Raw genomic sequence first — 19,453 nt, forward strand, 5'->3', positions numbered from 1 at the left:
TGCCTCCAAATGGAAACGTTCCATTGTTGTCTTCTGACTTTTTACTTCTCACGGTGAGACACAAATAATCCCGCAAAGCAGCAGGCGGTGTCTTGATCTTGTGTATTTCGCATCTTCACCAAGGCGGGTAACCTGACTTACATGATTAGCGTTACATTTGCTGTTTATGAAGGCAGCGCTTGATCAGTGCGGATGGGAGATCTGAAGAAACATTCTTTCCACGGTTTTGTTTCTACAAAGACGGAGGAGAAAAAAAATGTTGATTCAAGATATGACTACATTAATGGAGCCCAGGCACTAAGAGTAAAAAAAATAAAAAAATAATAATAATAAGTTATAGAAGAAAAATGATGACTGTATAGTCGTTTCATATTAGCTCGAAAGAGTTCTGCAACTAAAATGGCTTTATGGACTGAAAATTTGTATTAGTATTGTGATTACACAAATTTTTAATCCCTAAACGGATTAGCACTCTGCTTGACTGTACAGTATATACTGCGCTGCATTAGATAGAAGTTTAATTGGTTTGTGCTTTGCTGTCAAACCCATAGCTAGTAAAACACCACAAAGTTCATAATATACAAAATAATGATATCTTAAAGTAATTTAAATATCCAGATTATCTCCATTTCTTCAAAACATATTACGGCTTCACGTCCGAGTACCTTTTTTTTTTAACACAAGTATCTGTACTACAATGTGATTACTTTTGCCACCTCTGGCTGAATCTGAAGGAATACCGCCTGATTGTCTCACATACACTGAATAAAAATATAAATGACACACTTTTTACTCCTATTTGTTGTGAGCTGGACTCAAAGATCTAAAACTTTCTCTACATACACCAAAGTCAGTATCCGGTATGACCAGCATTTGGCTCACACAGTGCAATACATTTCCTTTGCTTAGAGTTGATCAGGTTGTTGTCCCCTGTGAAGAGAACACCTCTCCGATGTGCCAGACGCCATTGGATGTGAACATTCGCCCACTCAAGTTGATTACGACGGCGAACTGCAGTCGGGTCGAGACCCCGATAATATGGAGGACCAAAACTGTCAAAATTCTAAATAAATAAATGACTAAAAGTGAAAATAAAAACAGATCTAAAAAAAAATATCATTTGAATAATTCAGGGATGTGATTTGCCCAAAGTGAAATTATCTGAAAATTTAGCCGGGGGTCTGGGGGCCGCTGGCACCCAGCTAGGTCCAGGGGTTTTCCGTGTTTTTAAGTACTTTCAATGCACTCACATGACAAAGAAATAGACAAAACAACAGCATAAATTTTCAATGTATATTGAACTATCCCATATAAAATGGCAGTTTTAGTCAACTCAAAATCAGTCACATTCAAAAACATTGGACTGCCTTTGCTTTTAAAAACTATCACTGAGAATATCATCATATCTAACTAATGTGATTACTAAGTTAACACATAAATAATGTTGAAGAGTTCAAATTTCATGAACAAATAATTGTATCATGACCAAATGAAAAGTAACTCATATTAGAGCATACCACAAATGTCTTTGTTATAGCAGAAGATGTTATCTGTCTGAGTCATGTGCATACACAATGAACTACAAAAAAAAAAAAAAAAAGAATTTTTTTTTTGGGGGGGAGATAAAAAAAGCGGAATTCCGCGAATTAGCGGAAAAATCACATCCCTGATAATTAAATAAATAATTTATTAATAATAATAATACAAATTCATCTATAATAATTAATTAATTTATTTATTTAGTCATTTATTTATTTTGAATTTTGGCAGTTTTGGTCCACCATACGATAAGGATGAATATTTTCCTGTTTTCTAAAAGGCACCTTTTGTAAATGATTTCACTATGTGTCAAATACTGTTTGTGAGGAAAACATTCAACATAAAAATCAAACTGCGTGGCTTTTGAGTGTCATTTTTACTCCAAGGAGACTGCCATAATCCAACATGCTGGTCTAAATGTGCTTATGTGCGCAAATTTGCAAGGATGTTAGCTTCCTCGCTAATGATATTTAACAGGTTTCCTGGATGTCATCAAATTTTTATGACTCATGCACACACAGGTCTGTGGATTGCAAATGATTTTTTTCTCAATACAACATGCCCTAAATTTAATCATCAAACATTAGCAAATGTTTTCTGGTATACTGCTTCCAAGACTTTGTATCGTAATGATATGGAAATTGATCATTATTTTGTCATATAGCCGGCTTCTATCGAATATGTATTCATAAGATAGAAGAAAGTGAATATCTTTCACAAACAATTTGCTTAATATTGCTTTTTCCCCTCCGATGATTTGTGTGGGCCAGAGGCAGAATGAGATTGAAACATTGTGGTATTAAGTTTGCAAAACATAAAACACATTATGAGTCAGTGTTGTGACGCGACGCTGATTGATGTCACTTTGAGTTACTCCCATATTGCCACACTGAAAAAGATATATGATGTCGTGGTTGTTGTTTTTTTACTGTACAGTACAATGACCTGTTGCTTCCATTGTCCTCATTTGATTCAACTGACCTTAAATATCCCCCACCTTTCCTGAATATAATCATCCTCCACAGTCTTTCTTTTTTTCAGCCATCCATCGGATGAATACAAATACAACACATTCACTGTGATGGGGTTGAAGGCCATAAAGGGGGAAATGAGTGATTTAATTGCACTAAAGATCACTATTATTAGGAGATTTGAAAAGCTATTATCAACAGCGGCAGCAGCCAGGAGTCATTCAAGGTCCACGGTCACCATCCCCCAGTCTTAAGTGCCCAATGTTCAGCTAGGAAAGGTCATGCCACTATTGTCACCGCTCCACAAATGAAGAGCTTTGATCGGCACTCTGTTTTTTTTTTACCTTTAATAATCAGAATCACGGAGATAAATAATTAACAATAACAATAAAAATTATACTAAAACACGGTGGTTTGCGCTTTTAAAAACAATGTTCATCATTATAGTGTCTCCAGTCACTACCTCAACTGGCACTTCTGCTTTTCACTACTATTCACTTTGTATCGGAGATGAGGGCCAACACATTTTCATGGTCACTGATGGTCTTCCAGAGGATTTTTTATTTTTTTTTTTTTGTCTGGCACAGGATCAAGGCATCAGTGAGTTTTTGGTCTGTGGTTGCTATGCGGCATTGTTGGATGTGCCAGTAATTGACGTCCCAGAGGTGCTCGAGTAGATTCAGGACTGAATGAATGGGCAAGTCAATAGCATCAATTTTGTTGTCATCCACCTGAGGCGGGGCATAACTTTCCACGACATTAGCATGTGGTCTGGATGCGGGTCTCAGGATTTCAGTCAGGGTACCACAGACTTGCACAAGGAAGTCAGTAACATGGTTCTCATTGCCCTCAGAAATGCGCAAAATGCAAATTGCGTAACAGCAAAAATGATTTCCCGATTCAAACTGTTTTTTGTCACACCTCTAGTAATTAGATGTATATTTCCAACAGCCTCTAATAAAGAAATAAAATAGTATCTTTCTACACTGATGACTAAATCCGTCATTTTTATTGCTGTATCCTTTTCCATTAAATTAGACTTCAAGAAGACAGTTTTACAAGATTAGCTCGCCAACCAATTGAACAAATGCATACTAAATTGTTTAATGAAGATATTGAATATGGTGACCATATTGTGTTCCATAGGCTATGACTTAATAAATGTCGGAGGTAAAAATGAAAGTCATCCATTCAGACACTTACCGCTATTCCATTAGGAAAAAGCCTGGCCGCGCAGACAATGGCAATGTTAAAAACTAATTAAAAATAAATAAATAAAGTGCAAAAGCAGCAACTGGAGCCATTCTTACGGGAAATGCGCACAGGCTGCCTACATCCTTAAAAGTTTCTGGCTTCATATGCAACCAAGAGGTTGGAGCCTTTGTTGTGTGGAAAGTGAACAGAAAATGTTTGATGGTGGATAATTTAAATAAATTGGGCAAATTGGACATTCTATATCAACAAGTTGACAGTTCATGTCCTTTTTAAATGACAACCTCTATTAGAAACCGGGCAATATTGTAAAGATGTTCCCTATTCCTAACAGCCAATGACGTGCAGTGAGCTCAACACTTGTCACTCAGCTAAAGTTCAGGGCCACCGTCAGCCAGTGCGCAGTCTGCCAGCCACAGTAAACGCTGCAGTGCACTCTGCCTCCCATTTTGCTGCACAACGAAAAGCGGACAATTTCAAAACCAGGCCTGACGCCCGGAAGGAATGTAATAAAGTGTAAAACAGCACAATTCCTCACAAAATCAAGCTAGCAATAGCAATAGCAATGCCAAACACCATGTCAAGTGAAACAGCCAGTTAAAATCCAAAGCACATCCACAAAGCCAATCTTTCCTTTTGCACCATTCTTTGTAAAAAGTACAAATAATTGTTTGTCCCTTACTTTGCTGAAGATCCTGTAGATAAGGCGTTGGTCTCCTATCCTTCAAAAGATGGCGTTTTCCCTCAAAAGAAAGACGTGAAAATTGTTTTATATTCTCCAGAGTTGCGTCATTTTACCGTTTTGCTGTGCACTAAGTGTGTTTTGTATTCACGAATGCGCGTTCGCGTAGCAATAAGACAGCGACGTAAAAAGAATGCGTAGCGATCTACCTGTTTGCGTAAAGGACTTTTCTACTGGGAAACTGACTGCGCGTGCGCGAAAACATCGCTACGCAGACAGGGCTGGGAAAAGTACGGTGTGCTTTCAGGGGGTTAATTTTTGCAGCATTTTTGCCTGCAGGCCAGATGAAGTAATGTGACATTTTTAATTGAGCTATAAAAATCACCAAATGTTGTCACTTTTAAAACAATAGGTAGTGTAGGCTTTCTAAAATGAAAGAAATAATTAAAATAAATAGAAAAAGCCAAATGGTTTCAACTTTCATTTCAGCCTGGGGTAGGCAGTCCTAACAGCTAATAATTGTGTGACATAGTCAATGAGATATGCCCAAAATACCTGAAGATAACGATAAAAGATGAAGATTAAAAAAATAAAAATAAAAAATACGCTATACAAATGAAACCCATTTACCATTACCACACACGGTATTTCTAAAATGCCAGTACTATTTTTTTCTGGGAGAGGCACTGTGCCAAGAGCCGAAAGGGGAAAACAAGTCATTGTAAACACAAGCCAAAGCTTGAAATGCTGTAAAAGTCGATATTGAGCTCATAAATTGGAATTTGGAAAGCCACTGAAAATTTCAACAACTACTTGTTTGGGAACACCTTCACAGTACTAACAGGTCAACAATCCACTTTGATAGTCCCACTACTGCATTACACTTAACACCGTTGAACAGCAGAAACTCACATTCAAATTTTGCGCCAAACTGTAAAGTCAACTGCTGGCCATTTCTCAAATCCTCCTCATCTGTCACAGGCAGTTGGACAGGAGGAGGCGATTTCGATGGCGATGTAGCTTTTCTATGCTCAGCTACCTAGCTTAAATGGCACCGCCATCAGCCAATCATTAGATGTGCACTGAGGATAAAAGGAGTGATCCTTTTCCATGCCCATTTTCTCTCTGCTGCCTTACTTTGGCATCACTTCCAGACCAGAAGCTCACTAAAAAGAAAACAGCTGACTTAGATGCGACCTGATCATTTTTTTGTGATCTCTTATTCCAGCTGCCGATAGATAGCATGAGTAACGTGAGCAATAGCAGATTGACGTTGGTGGCTAATAATGTGATTTTGTTGTTGTTGTTCAAGCAACATTTGGTTAATTTATCTCATTTTTTGTTATCAATCTGGCTGCACTAATGTAGTTAATTGAGTTCTTTGAGTTTCATATTTTATTATTATTTTTATTATATTGACAACTGCCTATTTCATTTTGTCTTGAGATTTTTAGTCAAATATGATTGAATGTGTAACTAACTGATAGAGAATTAAAGGGATTCGTAATTACGGGAATATGAAACATACCTGTTGTGCCCTTAAAAACAAGTTAATAGCGAAAATAATGTGAGTAAAAATTGCATTTCTCCTTTGTTCTATTAGAGATTATATTCACATTAGCAATTTAGCATGTAGCTTTACTTAGCTCTACTAACATGTTCGCATATTGTTTTAATGGTCCTAAACCAGTCTTTATATGATATATTTATCTTTTCAATTAACCATGCAACCAACATGAAACTAGCTAAGAGCTAGCTAAACTGTTGCGTTAGCTTACCTGTCTTTGTGGATTTTGTAGCGATGAATGAAGGGCGATGTCGTCGTCATGACTTTGACTTGCAAACTGCTCTTTTTGCTGATTTCATCGAAAACATCATTCTTGAATCCAAATCTTATACTCTTCGCAGTTTCTTCCATCACTGTTTGTATTTGTGCAACATGGACTGCCAACAAAACTTTTTTTTCTTTGAGATGACTTGTCAAGTCAAGCTCAAGTTTTTCGTAAATTTTTGCCAAGATAGCTGCAAGTCCTGCCGAAATGTGGAAAAGCTGCTTTTCACCATGACGGCACATGTACAGCACACCCGGTTGGCCCAAAGGCACCATTAGGATTGATAAAATGGGAAAAGATGTCATGTAATTGCTGCGAAACTAATTCACATTCCACAGGTGAGTCGATTCAAAACGTGATGGAAATTTAGTGATCATGAAGAGCTGGAAATAGGTTGGAGTTCAACATGAAAAAGAGGCTGGAGTCTCATCAGATCTGGTTACAACAAATTTATTTTCAAAAACAGAGGAACAAATTCATGAGAGGATGACACGCACAATGCGCAAAACATGGATATATATAAACACAAATTATCCTTTTTTTGGGGGGTCAGTCATTAATCATATTTGGCCAGTCTGTCAAAATGGTGTCATGAATATGACTCATTCTCTGAACTGAGGTTCAATTGATAATAAAAGAGAACATAAAAAAATATATATAAATATGGTACATTTATAGGGTTGGACATTTATACAAAAGCCAAATGATTCCCTAAAACGATAAAAAAAAAAAAGACACCACAGTATTTGTGAGTAAAATGCCTTCCAAAAACCAATGATAGAAGATTTACAACATGGACTCCGTTTATGTTGCTCACCCCCTGGTTCTGACGGACTACCGGTGAATTTTCTTCAGCCATATCTGGCGGCCAACTCAAAACAAAATTTGTGCAAAATATATTTCTGTTAGGAGTATAACAAAAAAAAAACGATTTAAAAGATGTGACTTAAGTGAATCAAATCGAATCGTCGCACTTCAAAATACCGAATATCAAGATATGTTTTGAATCGTTCTTTAATGGCGAAAAAATTTACAGTAGCCTACTGATAAATAATTCTTATTGTAAAATGACAAGTTATATCATTATTGCTCGAATTTAGCATATCGAATCGAAATTAGATTGAATCAAATTGTTCCACTTAAAAAAATATATAAAACTTTAATTTTTATTTACCGTATATAACGGTATAGATAATGTTCTTCGACAAGAATCCTTTGCCATCCTCTTGACACCAAGTGTTGGCGCCTTGGCGGAGGTCTGTTGAGTGCCTTTCTAGTTGAGTGGACTACAGTTTGAAACACACATTACTGCCACTTAAAGCACTTAAGTGAATTAGCATCGGCCCATGGTCAGACGGTCTTCACAGTATGAGCACTTGGAAGCGCGCTTTTATTGTGAAAAAATTTTCTCGTTACTTCAGCTGTGGGCCGTCCACTTTTCATGAATTGCGCTATGAAATTATACAAATGTAGGTTTGTTTTTTTTTCTAAATTGAGATTTGTTCTCGGTATTAATGGCTAAAATAAAGAATTGGTACTTTTATTTTAAGTGCAATGTTGTTTAATGTTATAAGAAATGTGTTTGTATAAATAAAAGCCTCCACAGACATAACTAAGTATGTTTTTGAATTAATGAATATCCTGTGGCGTCTTTTTCCGAATGGATTTTCCGTTCAGTTCTTAATTTCCATAATTGTCTGCGTTCGAAGAAATTGTTAGCCATAAAAATCAGCTCTGACCCAATACCCGCTGAGCCTGCATCTGATTTCCCCCACTGTGATACTCTGTAATTAGAGAAGCAGGGATATAACTGTTTATTGAAATTTATGCTAATATTCAGAAAGGAAAACAATCTAATTTAGTTATTTTAAGCAGCTTTCTGAAAACTACTTTTCAAAGATTGGTTTCATGAAATTAAGCAATTCTTAAATGTGAAATATTCTTAACAATCAGATCATGGCCTGATGATACAAAAACATTTTTTTAAATCAAATTCTTTGAAATTGTCTAAATAATGATGTTGCCAATTTGTCATCTTATTGAACAAATAATCGTTATTAATTATTTATGCTTAACTACAGTTGCATGCATTCATACGGATTTAGCCATTATGGAGTCCTTTTTTCTTGTGTGTTACATGAAAAGCACTTCTGACATTATCTACAAAACTGTCATCAAAATTCCCTACATTTATATGCTTATATGCTGTACTAAAAATAAATCAGCACATTCTATCAAAAATGTTAGTTAAATTCATGTTGTTAATTTTCAGAAGGAAAATGATATTCGTGTCCATACAGCAGCATTATGAGAACTACTTTTGATTTATTTGCGCATTTGTCATATCGATTTTTTTTTAACAAAATATTTAAATTGTGGTACTACTAGAGATAAAATGTTTAATCAACAACTAATCGATTATCAAATTAATTTATATTTTTTCTTATAATCTATGAACCGTTTTATACCTCTTTTTTTTTAATTGTCCAAATGCTGGGAATTTGAGCTTCTCAACAGTAAATGTTATATGACTTCAGTAGTCCTCCATGAAAAGGGACTGATTAGCTATGTGTTGAATCAAAAGAAAATAAAACATTTGCTTTTACTTTGAAAAACAATGATCACCATTTTTGCCCATTTCCTGACATGAAACAGACCAAATCAGAAACAGAATTTGAATTTTTGTCAATTTGAAATAATCTCGTTTTAATTTGTATTTTTTTTTTTATTAATATAAAGGCATGTGAATTCAAATATTTATTTCTAATCTGATTCATCAAAAAAAAAAACGACAGATTATTCTGATTTTCAAAATAATAATTAGTTGCAGCCCGATTTGGAACCACATTTTATATCAATTGGTTGTCTAATTGAACTATAATTATTGTAACATAAAGACATTAATTTATATACAATTTACACAATTTCAGTTGTTTTTGTGTTACATGTTTGGCAGCGTATCAGGATAATCATACAAATGTAATTATTATTGTCGTAAATGAAAACGAACATTTTTAAAAGTTTTTATTTGTTAGTATAAAAATGTACAATTAATACAAAGACCTTAATTCAAATTAAATACCAAATTTAAGAAAACGATATTTTGTCATGTCGTTCCTTTTTGTGTACACTGCATTGTCTATTAAATGTGATTCCATTTTTGGCGGATGTAATCTCAAACAACAAACCCATTAATTAACTATTTTAACGGTATAACATTTTCCCAAATTGTTTTTTTTAAATAATCCAAATCATTTCATTTATTTTTGAAAAAGTGCTCCTTAAATGTGAATTAAATTTATTTGATCTGTCTGAGTCATCAAATATTATTATTAGTGTCTTTTAAACCAAACAGCTAAAGGTTATAAATTTAACATTGTCATTTAAGCTGCAAAGAGGCCCCTAAATAGTGACAAATAAAGACTAAAGGCTGATATAATTGCTTTATTTAATCTAAGAGGACATGAGACAATTACTATAGAATTGGTGACAAAAAAATAAATGTGAATATTTTTCTTGCCTTTCACTGACCTTTAAGAAATGCATAAAATATTTTCCCCTCAAGATGGTCAATATTGATACCGAGGCCCCTCCCTCCAATATTGGCAGACTGACAGGCATCAAAGGGCTTGCAAGACTGAATTAAAATGGCACCATTTGACCTCAACCAATCTCACATTGTTGCTTCATTCACATAATCATGACGCAGGAGCAACCGGGGGCCACTCCAGCACCTGAGCCATGCTGCCCTCCACAGTACAATGAAATTAACTCCAAAATGATTTTTCTTTCTTTCTTGTTTTTTTTTTCAAATTCGATCCAGGCTCCCAACTTTATTTGTGTACACAGAAAGCATAATAAATCGCACAGTATGTCCATTGTGAGTGAATTATAGGAGACATTTCAATTCCTTTTTTTTTTTCTTTCTCTTAAAGGCATTTATTGTTTTTCAAAGTCAGGATTTGATGGCAAAAACAAGGTACAATCTGTGAAAATAAGATGAAATGAGTGGAATGCATTCAGCGCTCATTCCTATTTAGCTTTAATAGGAATGATCAGCAGCAGTTAACATCCATTAGTACAGAGCGGTAAAATTGCAGGCGCAACCGCATGAGTCACAGCAGATCTCAACTGCCTGCATCGACCGGAAACCAGTGTTAGATATAATCAATACGAGCAAACAATGCTGAATTGATCATCTTGGACAATTTATTTCTGGTATTATGTACAGCAAACAAACACAGACAGACATTTAATTGAGACTGGGCACAGGACTAGAAAGCAAACGAGGACTGATGAGCCGTTCAACAAGGTCATGATTTTATTAGCACCAACTCTCATTCATAAAGAATTTAACGAGGAAGACATAACTGTGTGAGATAGTCTATATTTATATTCAATTTGGGACTACCAAATATGTGGACAAATGGACCCAATTCATGAACGATATGCGTCAGTCCAGAATTGGAGGATATTTTAAAATAGCATTTCAAAACATGCATTTTTTTGTGTGCGTAGCTGTCAAAGTAAAAAGGGACTCCTAAATATTTTAAATACCATAAATATTATTTCAATGCTCTGAATTTCTTCCTCATAAACCTTGTTACTAAGAACAATTTTGAGCCATCTGGAAGAGAGAAAAAAAGCAACAAACAAAAATGTGAGTAACATGATTCAGCAAAAATGACATCAAGCTAATTGTGCTACAAGCTAATTTTTTTCCACAAGTTTTCAACCCTATAACTCACGTAATCAGAGAAAAAAGATTATTATTATTCTTTATATTTTGGCTAGCTAAGTTTGTTAGCATAACAGCTACCTAGCATTTACACTTCAACAAAACTCAATACTCACATAATCAGAAAAAAGTTTTTTTTTAATGTAATGGCCTAGGTAAGTCTGTTTTTGACCAGTTAGCATAACAGCTAGCTGGCATTTGCTCTTCAACAAAACTCAATACTCATATAATCAGAAAAAAGAAGATTTAAAAAAATAATAATTATGTAATGGCCTAGCTAAGTCTGTTTTTGACCAGTTAGTATAACAGCTAGATAGCATTTACTCAATACAAAAAAATAGTCATATAATATTAAAAATATCCTTCTTTTTTTTAATTGGCTAGCTAAGTTTTTATTTTTAATCTTTTTTTTCTTCTTTTTTTTACCAATTAGCATCACATCTAGCTAGCATTTACGCTTCAGCAAAATAAATTTATTTTTAACCTAGTTACTCTAATTAGACTATACTAAAAATTGAATTAGCATTTAAAAAATGGAGTTGTCAAGGATTTATTCGGCAATTTTTAAGAAATATATTTTTGCTGGAGCTGGACGAATAGAATTTTATGATGGTTCATTAGCTGTTAGAAAAACATGCAAATGATGCGGTGGATGTTATATTATTAACACAAACACAAGGACATGATCACATTTATCTAATCTAATTTAATCTAATTTCAAATGTAATCTTTAAACAAATCCGAAATGTTTTGATTTATTATATTATTTATTTTGTGTTTGATTTCTGCATTTTTGGCATTCCAAACCATACTTTATGCTATTTCAATTATAATCATACATGATAATCCGTGTAGCATTTGTTTAAAAAACAATCAGGTTAAAAATTATTGCTTTTATTAATCTTGGGTATCACCGCGACAATAAAATGGCTTCAGAAACGCAAATCAGATTTGAATTTTCTACAAAAGAGGCGTGCAAAAATAATTTCTTCTCGCCCAGCATGATGAGGAAATCTCCGGCGTATCATCACGAGACGTGACATGTATGAGGACATGACTGTCTGACTCAAGTTGATCCTATTATGTGTTTAAATGGATTTCACATGGGTGTTAAGATTCAGAATGTGCTATCAGACATAGAGAGAGGGTGGCAGGAGGGGGGGGGGACTATCCATATTCATGGTGCATTGGCGGGTCGCAAACTGTCCCGCTGCCGGTTCTAGACCATTTGAGCAAGAAGTAATTGTATAATGCCTCGCTCCGCAATGCATAAATTGAGCTGTCCAACAGTCATGGTAGATTTTGTTTTGCCGGCGAGCGAGTGTGTTCTTTTGCGTGGCTCAGCAGAAACAACCATAATGCAAGTGTCATAAACCTCACGGAGATAAATAGCGTTTGAGCGAGCGTTTGCATAAAAAAAAGGGGAATAAACGGGCGGGGAATGGGGAAGCTAAACTGCAGCTTAGCTTGCCTCGCTACATCAATAAACGTGCCCTGAATTGATTAGGATGAGCCTCTGCTGTTACGGTACACGCTTACTGTTAATCTGATAATCATAAAGTGATGCACACCCGTTGAAATGAATTTGTATCTATTGATACGTGTGTAATGAAAATGCTGCAAAATGTTTAGGGTACGGCAATTTATACATTTGCGTATTGCCTTACAAGGAAAAATACATTCTAGTACAAGGCTCGGAATATTTTTTTTCTTTGCGGAGCACTTTTATTATTTCATTTCAGGAGTAGCATTCTAATTTTGTGGAGCTTTTCTTTAGTAAATCCCTAGGACCTGAAGAAAGGGTTTTATTAAACAATACAAGCATGACAATGTAATGAACATTTTTATTATTATTATTATCAAAAAAATATTTCTTCAATTCACATTGTTTTATGCAGTAAACTGTATTTTCTTGTCTAGAATCAAAGCTAAATAGATTTTTTTTTTTTTTTAAACATGCATCTACTGTAATGTAAACAATTATTGTGCGGACCTCAAAAGTCAAAACACAAAGTCAACTTTATTGTGGAAAAACAAATAAATAATATTACTGATATCATAAATATTGTATGCTACATTAATATACTTTAAAGGCCACTCCTCCTGGCTGTCATACGGCATAGCATACCGTAATCCATTTCCGGTTCTGTTTAGCGTATATAATTTTATCTCTAGAGTCCAGACACTTATTAATTTGCCTGCTATTTACACATTTAAACCCAAAACCTATGTGACTATCACCCAAGCACTTCATTCTGATCTAAATTTAAACACACAAGCTGTGTCAATCTTAGGCTAGCTTAGCAGTTAGCATGGCTTCACCGTCTTTTCTTGTCATCCCTTCGTGGGAATGATATTTCAGGTTTTAAGAAAACGGGAGCCCTTTAGCAAAAAGAAGAGAGAAAAAAAAGGATTCCGCACTTAAGAATTAGTTAAAAAAAAAAAAAAGAATTAGTTTAAAACAGCTCTCAGACCGTTGTTGTGAGCTACTACTAGGCCTAAGCCTGTTAGCTTGCAAGCTAGCACTTTTTACTGTGGCCTTGCGATGACCTGGTGGGATATATTCCATCCAACGGAAGTACGTCCAATTTATAAGACATTTATTTTCACTTAGAGGAATGGATCAATTGAACTGCTTGGCAAGTTGGGTTGGCCATCTCAGACAAACAAAAGCTGACTCGGGATGTCATGTTGATGTCAAATTAAATAAAATCACCGCTTCTCCTTGCTGTAGTACATATTGACCCTATGCTTAACTCTTTTCGACAAACAACCTCAAAGCAGCGCAGCAGACAAACACAGAAAAGAAAACAAGACGCAATTCTGCCCATCAACACAAAGACAGATGCATGAAGGCAGGGAAAGCAAAAATAAATAAATAAAAAAAACTGCAATGATTTCAAGTTCAAAGAAGAGCCACCCAAACTAATAGTCCTCCCCTGGATGGGTAGGATGTTGGGGTGAGGTGTGGTGAGGTGAAGTGGGTGAGGGGGGGGTGTGTCAGGTGTTGGGCGAAGAGAGGACTCTCCTCGACTACGCGTATTCTTAAGCAATAACAACGTGATCCGTATTATCCACCCAAGAATACCCGTCACCGAAGAGAGTCTTTCAATGTACACAGGAGGCTAACCAGAAACCATGTGAGCAGTTCCACTGCCATTGCATCATCATCCCCACCACCATGGCCATCACTGCTGCCATCAGCAGCCCTTCTTCATGCTCCAGTGGCAAACAGACACATAAACAGATTGAGAAAAGGCGGCGGTTGCATTGATTGAAGACGCCTCACTGCAGTGTGAGGCAAAGTTCCATCAATGGCTCCTCTGCAAAGGAGAAAATTGACAATGGTGGCAGTTTCAATACGAGGGTCATTCCAGAATTGGAAGACATTTTGAAAAGGAAAATTCCACAAAATATAATCCTGAGACAAAATCGAACTAGTTGTAGTAAAGGTGATTCCTAAATACTATTTGAAATCTTTGCAAAACCAGCTTTTTTTTTTGTTTTGTTATGATTTTGTTGACAGTTTCCTTGTACTTGTTCAAACGTTTTGGTTTATCACAGACATATTTTAAATAGTAGTAATTATGCTCTGAAAGTATTTGTGTTACGAAAACGTTTTAATCCATCTAGAGAACGCACCCCCCAAAAAAAAGAGAGCTACATAAATTAGCAAAAATGACAATCAAGCTAAATCTTCTGAAGCTCAGGCCTTCCTTGTATTTTTCATATTTTTTTTTATAAATGTTTAAAATCATAATGTCGTGTCTTTGTTAAACAAAAGCAAAAAGTGACAAATTATTACCAATGTTTTTTTTGTTTTTGTAGCTGTTTGTTATTGACTAGTTAGCACGCCCGCTAAAAGAGCTACATTTAGGAGCAAAAAAAACACAAAATTAGCATTGATTTGCGGCCTTGTTACTTGAAACCCTGTTACCATCGTTAGTTTTCTTTTTTTTTATCATAATTATAAAGCTTTTTAGTTTTTGATCAGTTAGCCTAGCAGTAACTGTAACATTAGCATTGATTTGCAACCTGTTACGCAAAATACTGTTACCATAATTATTTTTTCTAGTCATAAAGCTTTTTGTTCTTGATCACTTGGCCTAGCAGCTAGCATGTACACGAGCTAAAATTATAACATTAGTGTTGTGTACTGTTTTGTAATTGTTACTGTAATCCAATTAATATAAGTTTCGTGAAGGATTTGCTCTGCATTTTTTTTTTTTTCAGGTGCCTGACTTTCTGTAACAGGGCTGGGAACGGAAAAAGTATACTATTGATGGTTGAATTGGACAAATAAAATTCTTTAATAGTTTACTACCTGTTTTCTTGAAAACAGAACCACAACAAAAAATGAACAAGAAATGATCAGGAAAATATCAGGGCCTAAATTGTCCTCAAATTTTGGAATGACCCATGAACCAGCAGTGTGCGTGTCGGGAAGGAACAGAAAAAAAAAAATGGAGCATAAAAGCTTAGGTTAGATTCTCTCACTTCTGGAAGCAAAACTAGAGGTGACAGCGTAATGGACAAAAAATATGAAGATAAAAAAAAAATAAAGATGCTAAATTCCCACAGCAAGGCTCTTACCTGAACCACAGCCAGATCAGCTTCCGCTGGTGACTTTTGGCTTTCTCTGCTTCTGTCATTGCCGCTGTTGCTTGGCCCTGTCATAATGAGAACTGGGGCTGTGGGTCGGGGTAAGGGAAGGTTTTGGTAACGGGTGGGGGGGTTCACATGTAGGGGGGGGAGACGTGAGGTTAGGGAGGTCATTCCAGGAGCTGCTGGGCCCATGCGATCCATTACCACCAGCCCCCCCCCCACCCGTCCCCCACCCGCCCTCAAAGGCCCCACAACGAGAAATTAACACATGGATTGTAGTACAGAGGGGAGGGTGCAACACATGCTATGAACAAATTAGTTTGGTGATTTTGCGGTGTACCAATTTAAGCACAATACATATTCCAGCACTTATTTCTTAGATTTTTTTTTAATAATTTTTTTTTTTTATTGTTTTTTTCCTCTTTTTTTAATTGTCAAATTAAAGAGATGAAGCAATTAAATATGAAGATAAAACCCAAATAAGCTATTTTCTCTCTTTGTCTCCCTCCACTTTTTAATTTTCCATCTCTTCTCACCGAAAAATCGTGCACCCATACACAACTAAATATTACAAATTACACATGCATATCCGGAGCCAAAAACAGTCAGAAACCTCCCCACCCACCCACCAACTGCAGAGATCACATTTACCACCCGCAGCCATACAAACACATACTCAGCTAGTGTGGCCCAACCCAGACCATCTGCAGAAAAAAAAAAAGAAAAAGGAAAAAAAACCTACGGGCGCCAAGCGGGGAGAAGCGAGAAATCATTTCGCTCTCTTTTCTCTCCCGAGCACACACATACAAAAATCGGAGGTCGTCAATACCAAGTAGCATTGATTATTCCGTGGGAGCACCCAAAGACTCATCAGATTATGCTTGACAGCTAACGGCTAAAATCAAACACTCAGGAATAAATCTTGCTCTTTTTATGCAGAATAACTCGACAAGGGAAGTACTACAGGTTGGCAAAAAAAAAAAAAAAAAGGTGTAATAATAAAACAGAAGTTCAATGGGAGTGGCATGTCTCTTATTTAGATGTGTGTGTGTGTGTGTGGGTATGTGAGTAATTTATTGGCGTCCCTCACATTTTAATGTATGGGGCATCCACCTCTTCCTTTTGGCATTTTTAAAAAATCGATTATTGGGTTGAGATAATCTCTTTTATATATATATATATATATATATATATATATATATATATATATATATATATATTGAATGAAATTTCAAGATTCTCCAACGCAGGTGCATTCAGTTGTTGGCCTCTTACCCGCTTTTCTTCCTTTTTCTGTAACCCAGGGTGTTGCCTCTCCTGGCGCACCTCTAAAATTCCCTCCCCTTCCTGCGCTCTTTCAGCCCTGATGCCTTCCTGAGGGTCCGTGGCAAACTGGGAGGTGGTGATCTCCCTCCCCCTCCCAGTTGTAGGAAGAGCTCCCTGAAAAGAAGGAGGAGGTTGATCCCAGTCGGAAAACAGGGGATGCGGCGCCGGACGAATTGGTACTGATGCTGGCGAAACAAAAAAAAGCTGTCCTCTCCCGCCGGCTTCCCTTCTCGGGGTCCATTCAAGGAAAGGAAGCTTGTTGTTTTCTGGCCGCGGCGAAAGAAGTGAGGAGCCGGCGGGGGCCAATGGGAGAGACGTGTTGAGAGGGAGGAAGAGAGAGAGAGAAATGGAGAGCATGCGGTCTGATGAGGCATAAGAGAGTGATGGAGCGGAGAGAAAGGGATACGGAGGTAGAGATGGACAAGGGGCGGGAGGATGGATGCAAAAGAGGAGGAGGAAGACCGATAAGACACGTCGCGGGGACGTATGAGAGAAAGCGAAAGCAGACAGGAGATCTATAAAGAGAGAGAGAGGGTGAATGAGGAGAGGTTGCAGCACCAACAGTTGTTCAATAGACTCTCTCTCTCTCTCTCGCTCTCTCTCTCTCTCTCTCACTCACACAATAAAGGTACATTTATATTCTATTCTTCCTCACTCCAACATAGTCACACCCTCTTACACGCCCTTGCACCCACTAATGGTGGATTAATTAGTGTATGGTTTGTCTCTTAAGCCAACATGTCCATTATTGCCAAAAAAGAAGAAGAAAATAATGATGGCCATGACGATGATGATGATGAAGAGGATAAATAGGAAAATGGAGTTATCCCCAAGTGAATTGCTGAAAACACACAATGGGCCACGAGTGGGGGGTTGAAGGTAGGAAAAAAAAAAAAAAAGAGGGATGTCACCTTTTCTTTTTCTTTATTGTCACAAAAGTCAAAAAAAAGATTTGCATCAACCATATCTCCCGTTCACAGGTGCTTATATTTGTACATTGATTCAAGATATCGATGGGAATTAAAATAACCTGTTGGCCGAGCAGGAACACGCCGAATTAAACACACACGCGTTTGTAGCCCAATCAATAAATAGATCAGATATTTCTGACAGTGTGTGAAGGCGTCTCAAGGGGAGAAAGAACTCATTAAGAATCCAAATAAAAGATAAATAAGTAACAAATGGGGCTTCTGAAAAGGATTGTCAAACCCAACTATGATTCCCCGTGGGCACCAACATCACTCACAAAGTGGTCTAGAAATGTGAATGTGTACACATCAAACAAGCTTTCATCAGTTTTTTTTTTTTAAAACATGGTTACACACTGATCATATGAATGTGAAATATAAATATGTGTGTGTGTATATGTCTAGATTGTGAAAAATGATCATGACACTATAAAATAGGCCTACAAATCGTTAGCCTATTACCATGATTGCCCAAATCATTTTTACTTTCCACCACAATATTATTTTTTTTAAAGAAATGCATTTCTATATAGATTGTCAGTCATCCGGGTTATTGTAATTGGCAAAGGTGGAATCAGGGCAACTGAATTGAATTTGTTGTTGTATTTTCGGAAAACATTCAAAAATGACTTCAGCTAACTATGCTAAAAGGCTAATGAAATTCTGATAGCTTAATTTCAATAAATAAAAAAGCTTTAGGTGAATATAAATATAAGTATAAATATATAATAGATTTTCTTCTTTTCTTCCTTTCGTTTTTTTCTTGAATAAAAAATGCCATCCTGATATTTGTGAAACAAAGGAATGGGCTGAAGACAAGCACTGTTACGTGGTTGTGCACTGCCCCCTCATGGCTAGTTGTGTGTTGGATGCTGTTGGCTAACAGGTAAGTGTATGAACACGCAACACATACAAGTCCTAAATCATCAAAAGATTTGATTAATCAAGAGCAGATATCAACAATACGTTTTTTGTTTTGTTTTTGTGTGTGTCAAAAACTGTATTTTAGTGTGACTGGTACAACCCTATGACAGATACTCAGCAACTAACAAAAAACTTCTTTATTTTAAAATTGCATAAAATGTTTCACTTCCAATTAAAGTTACATTTTATTTTAATATTGGTTAGGTTTTAGTACACTATAACCCAGATTACAGTCTTGTACAGTGAGTTTTTGCTCAAGAGTACATGCTAGCTGCTATGCTAAGAACAAACTTAGCTACTGTATATAAAAGGTGAAAAAAAAAAGAAAACTGTCATAATACATATTTTTCTGATAATCAGAGTTACAAAGTTGCCTTTCTTCTGCGTTACACTCAATTATAGGTGGAAAAACATTGTGGAAGTATAAAAAATAAAAGTTTAAGTGTACCAAAGGTCAGCGCAATTAGCTTGATGCAGTCATTTCTGCTGAGTCATGGAGCGGACTTGTTGTTCTCTTCGTTTAGATAGCTAAAAGGTTTTTGATAACTGTTGTGTGAATGTTGAGACAATTTAGAAGCATAATGAAAGAGAGACCATGAAGGGGGGGGGGGGGACATTCCACACACTTTAAACACACTTAGACTTATTATTAAAAT

At 36.2% G+C, this 19,453-nt stretch overlaps 1 protein-coding gene and 1 long non-coding RNA gene across 3 annotated transcripts in view; both read right to left on the bottom strand.

Annotated features, from left to right (window-relative positions):
• The window catches only part of LOC144040559 (uncharacterized), an 86,632-nt gene extending 82,083 nt beyond the window's left edge, over nt 1-4,549 (bottom strand). For both annotated transcript variants that reach the window (XR_013289760.1, XR_013289761.1), the window contains exon 1: nt 4,405-4,549. This is a non-coding gene — a long non-coding RNA (uncharacterized LOC144040559). The remainder of the gene's footprint in view (nt 1-4,404) is intronic.
• A 2,121-nt stretch (nt 4,550-6,670) lies between these two features.
• LOC144040595 (uncharacterized) lies at nt 6,671-17,372 on the bottom strand. The gene is made up of 3 exons (XM_077554928.1): nt 16,855-17,372; nt 15,568-15,665; nt 6,671-14,297 (listed from the first exon to the last, which is right to left on the bottom strand). Exons 1-2 carry the CDS (start codon nt 17,260-17,262, stop codon nt 15,648-15,650), a joined length of 426 nt encoding a protein of 141 aa, XP_077411054.1. The 5' UTR covers nt 17,263-17,372; the 3' UTR covers nt 6,671-14,297; nt 15,568-15,647.
• Nucleotides 17,373-19,453: the final 2,081 nt, after the last annotated feature.

The sequence above is a fragment of the Vanacampus margaritifer genome, chromosome 20, assembly GCF_051991255.1.
Source record: "Vanacampus margaritifer isolate UIUO_Vmar chromosome 20, RoL_Vmar_1.0, whole genome shotgun sequence".
Classification (NCBI taxonomy): Eukaryota; Metazoa; Chordata; class Actinopteri; order Syngnathiformes; family Syngnathidae; genus Vanacampus; species Vanacampus margaritifer.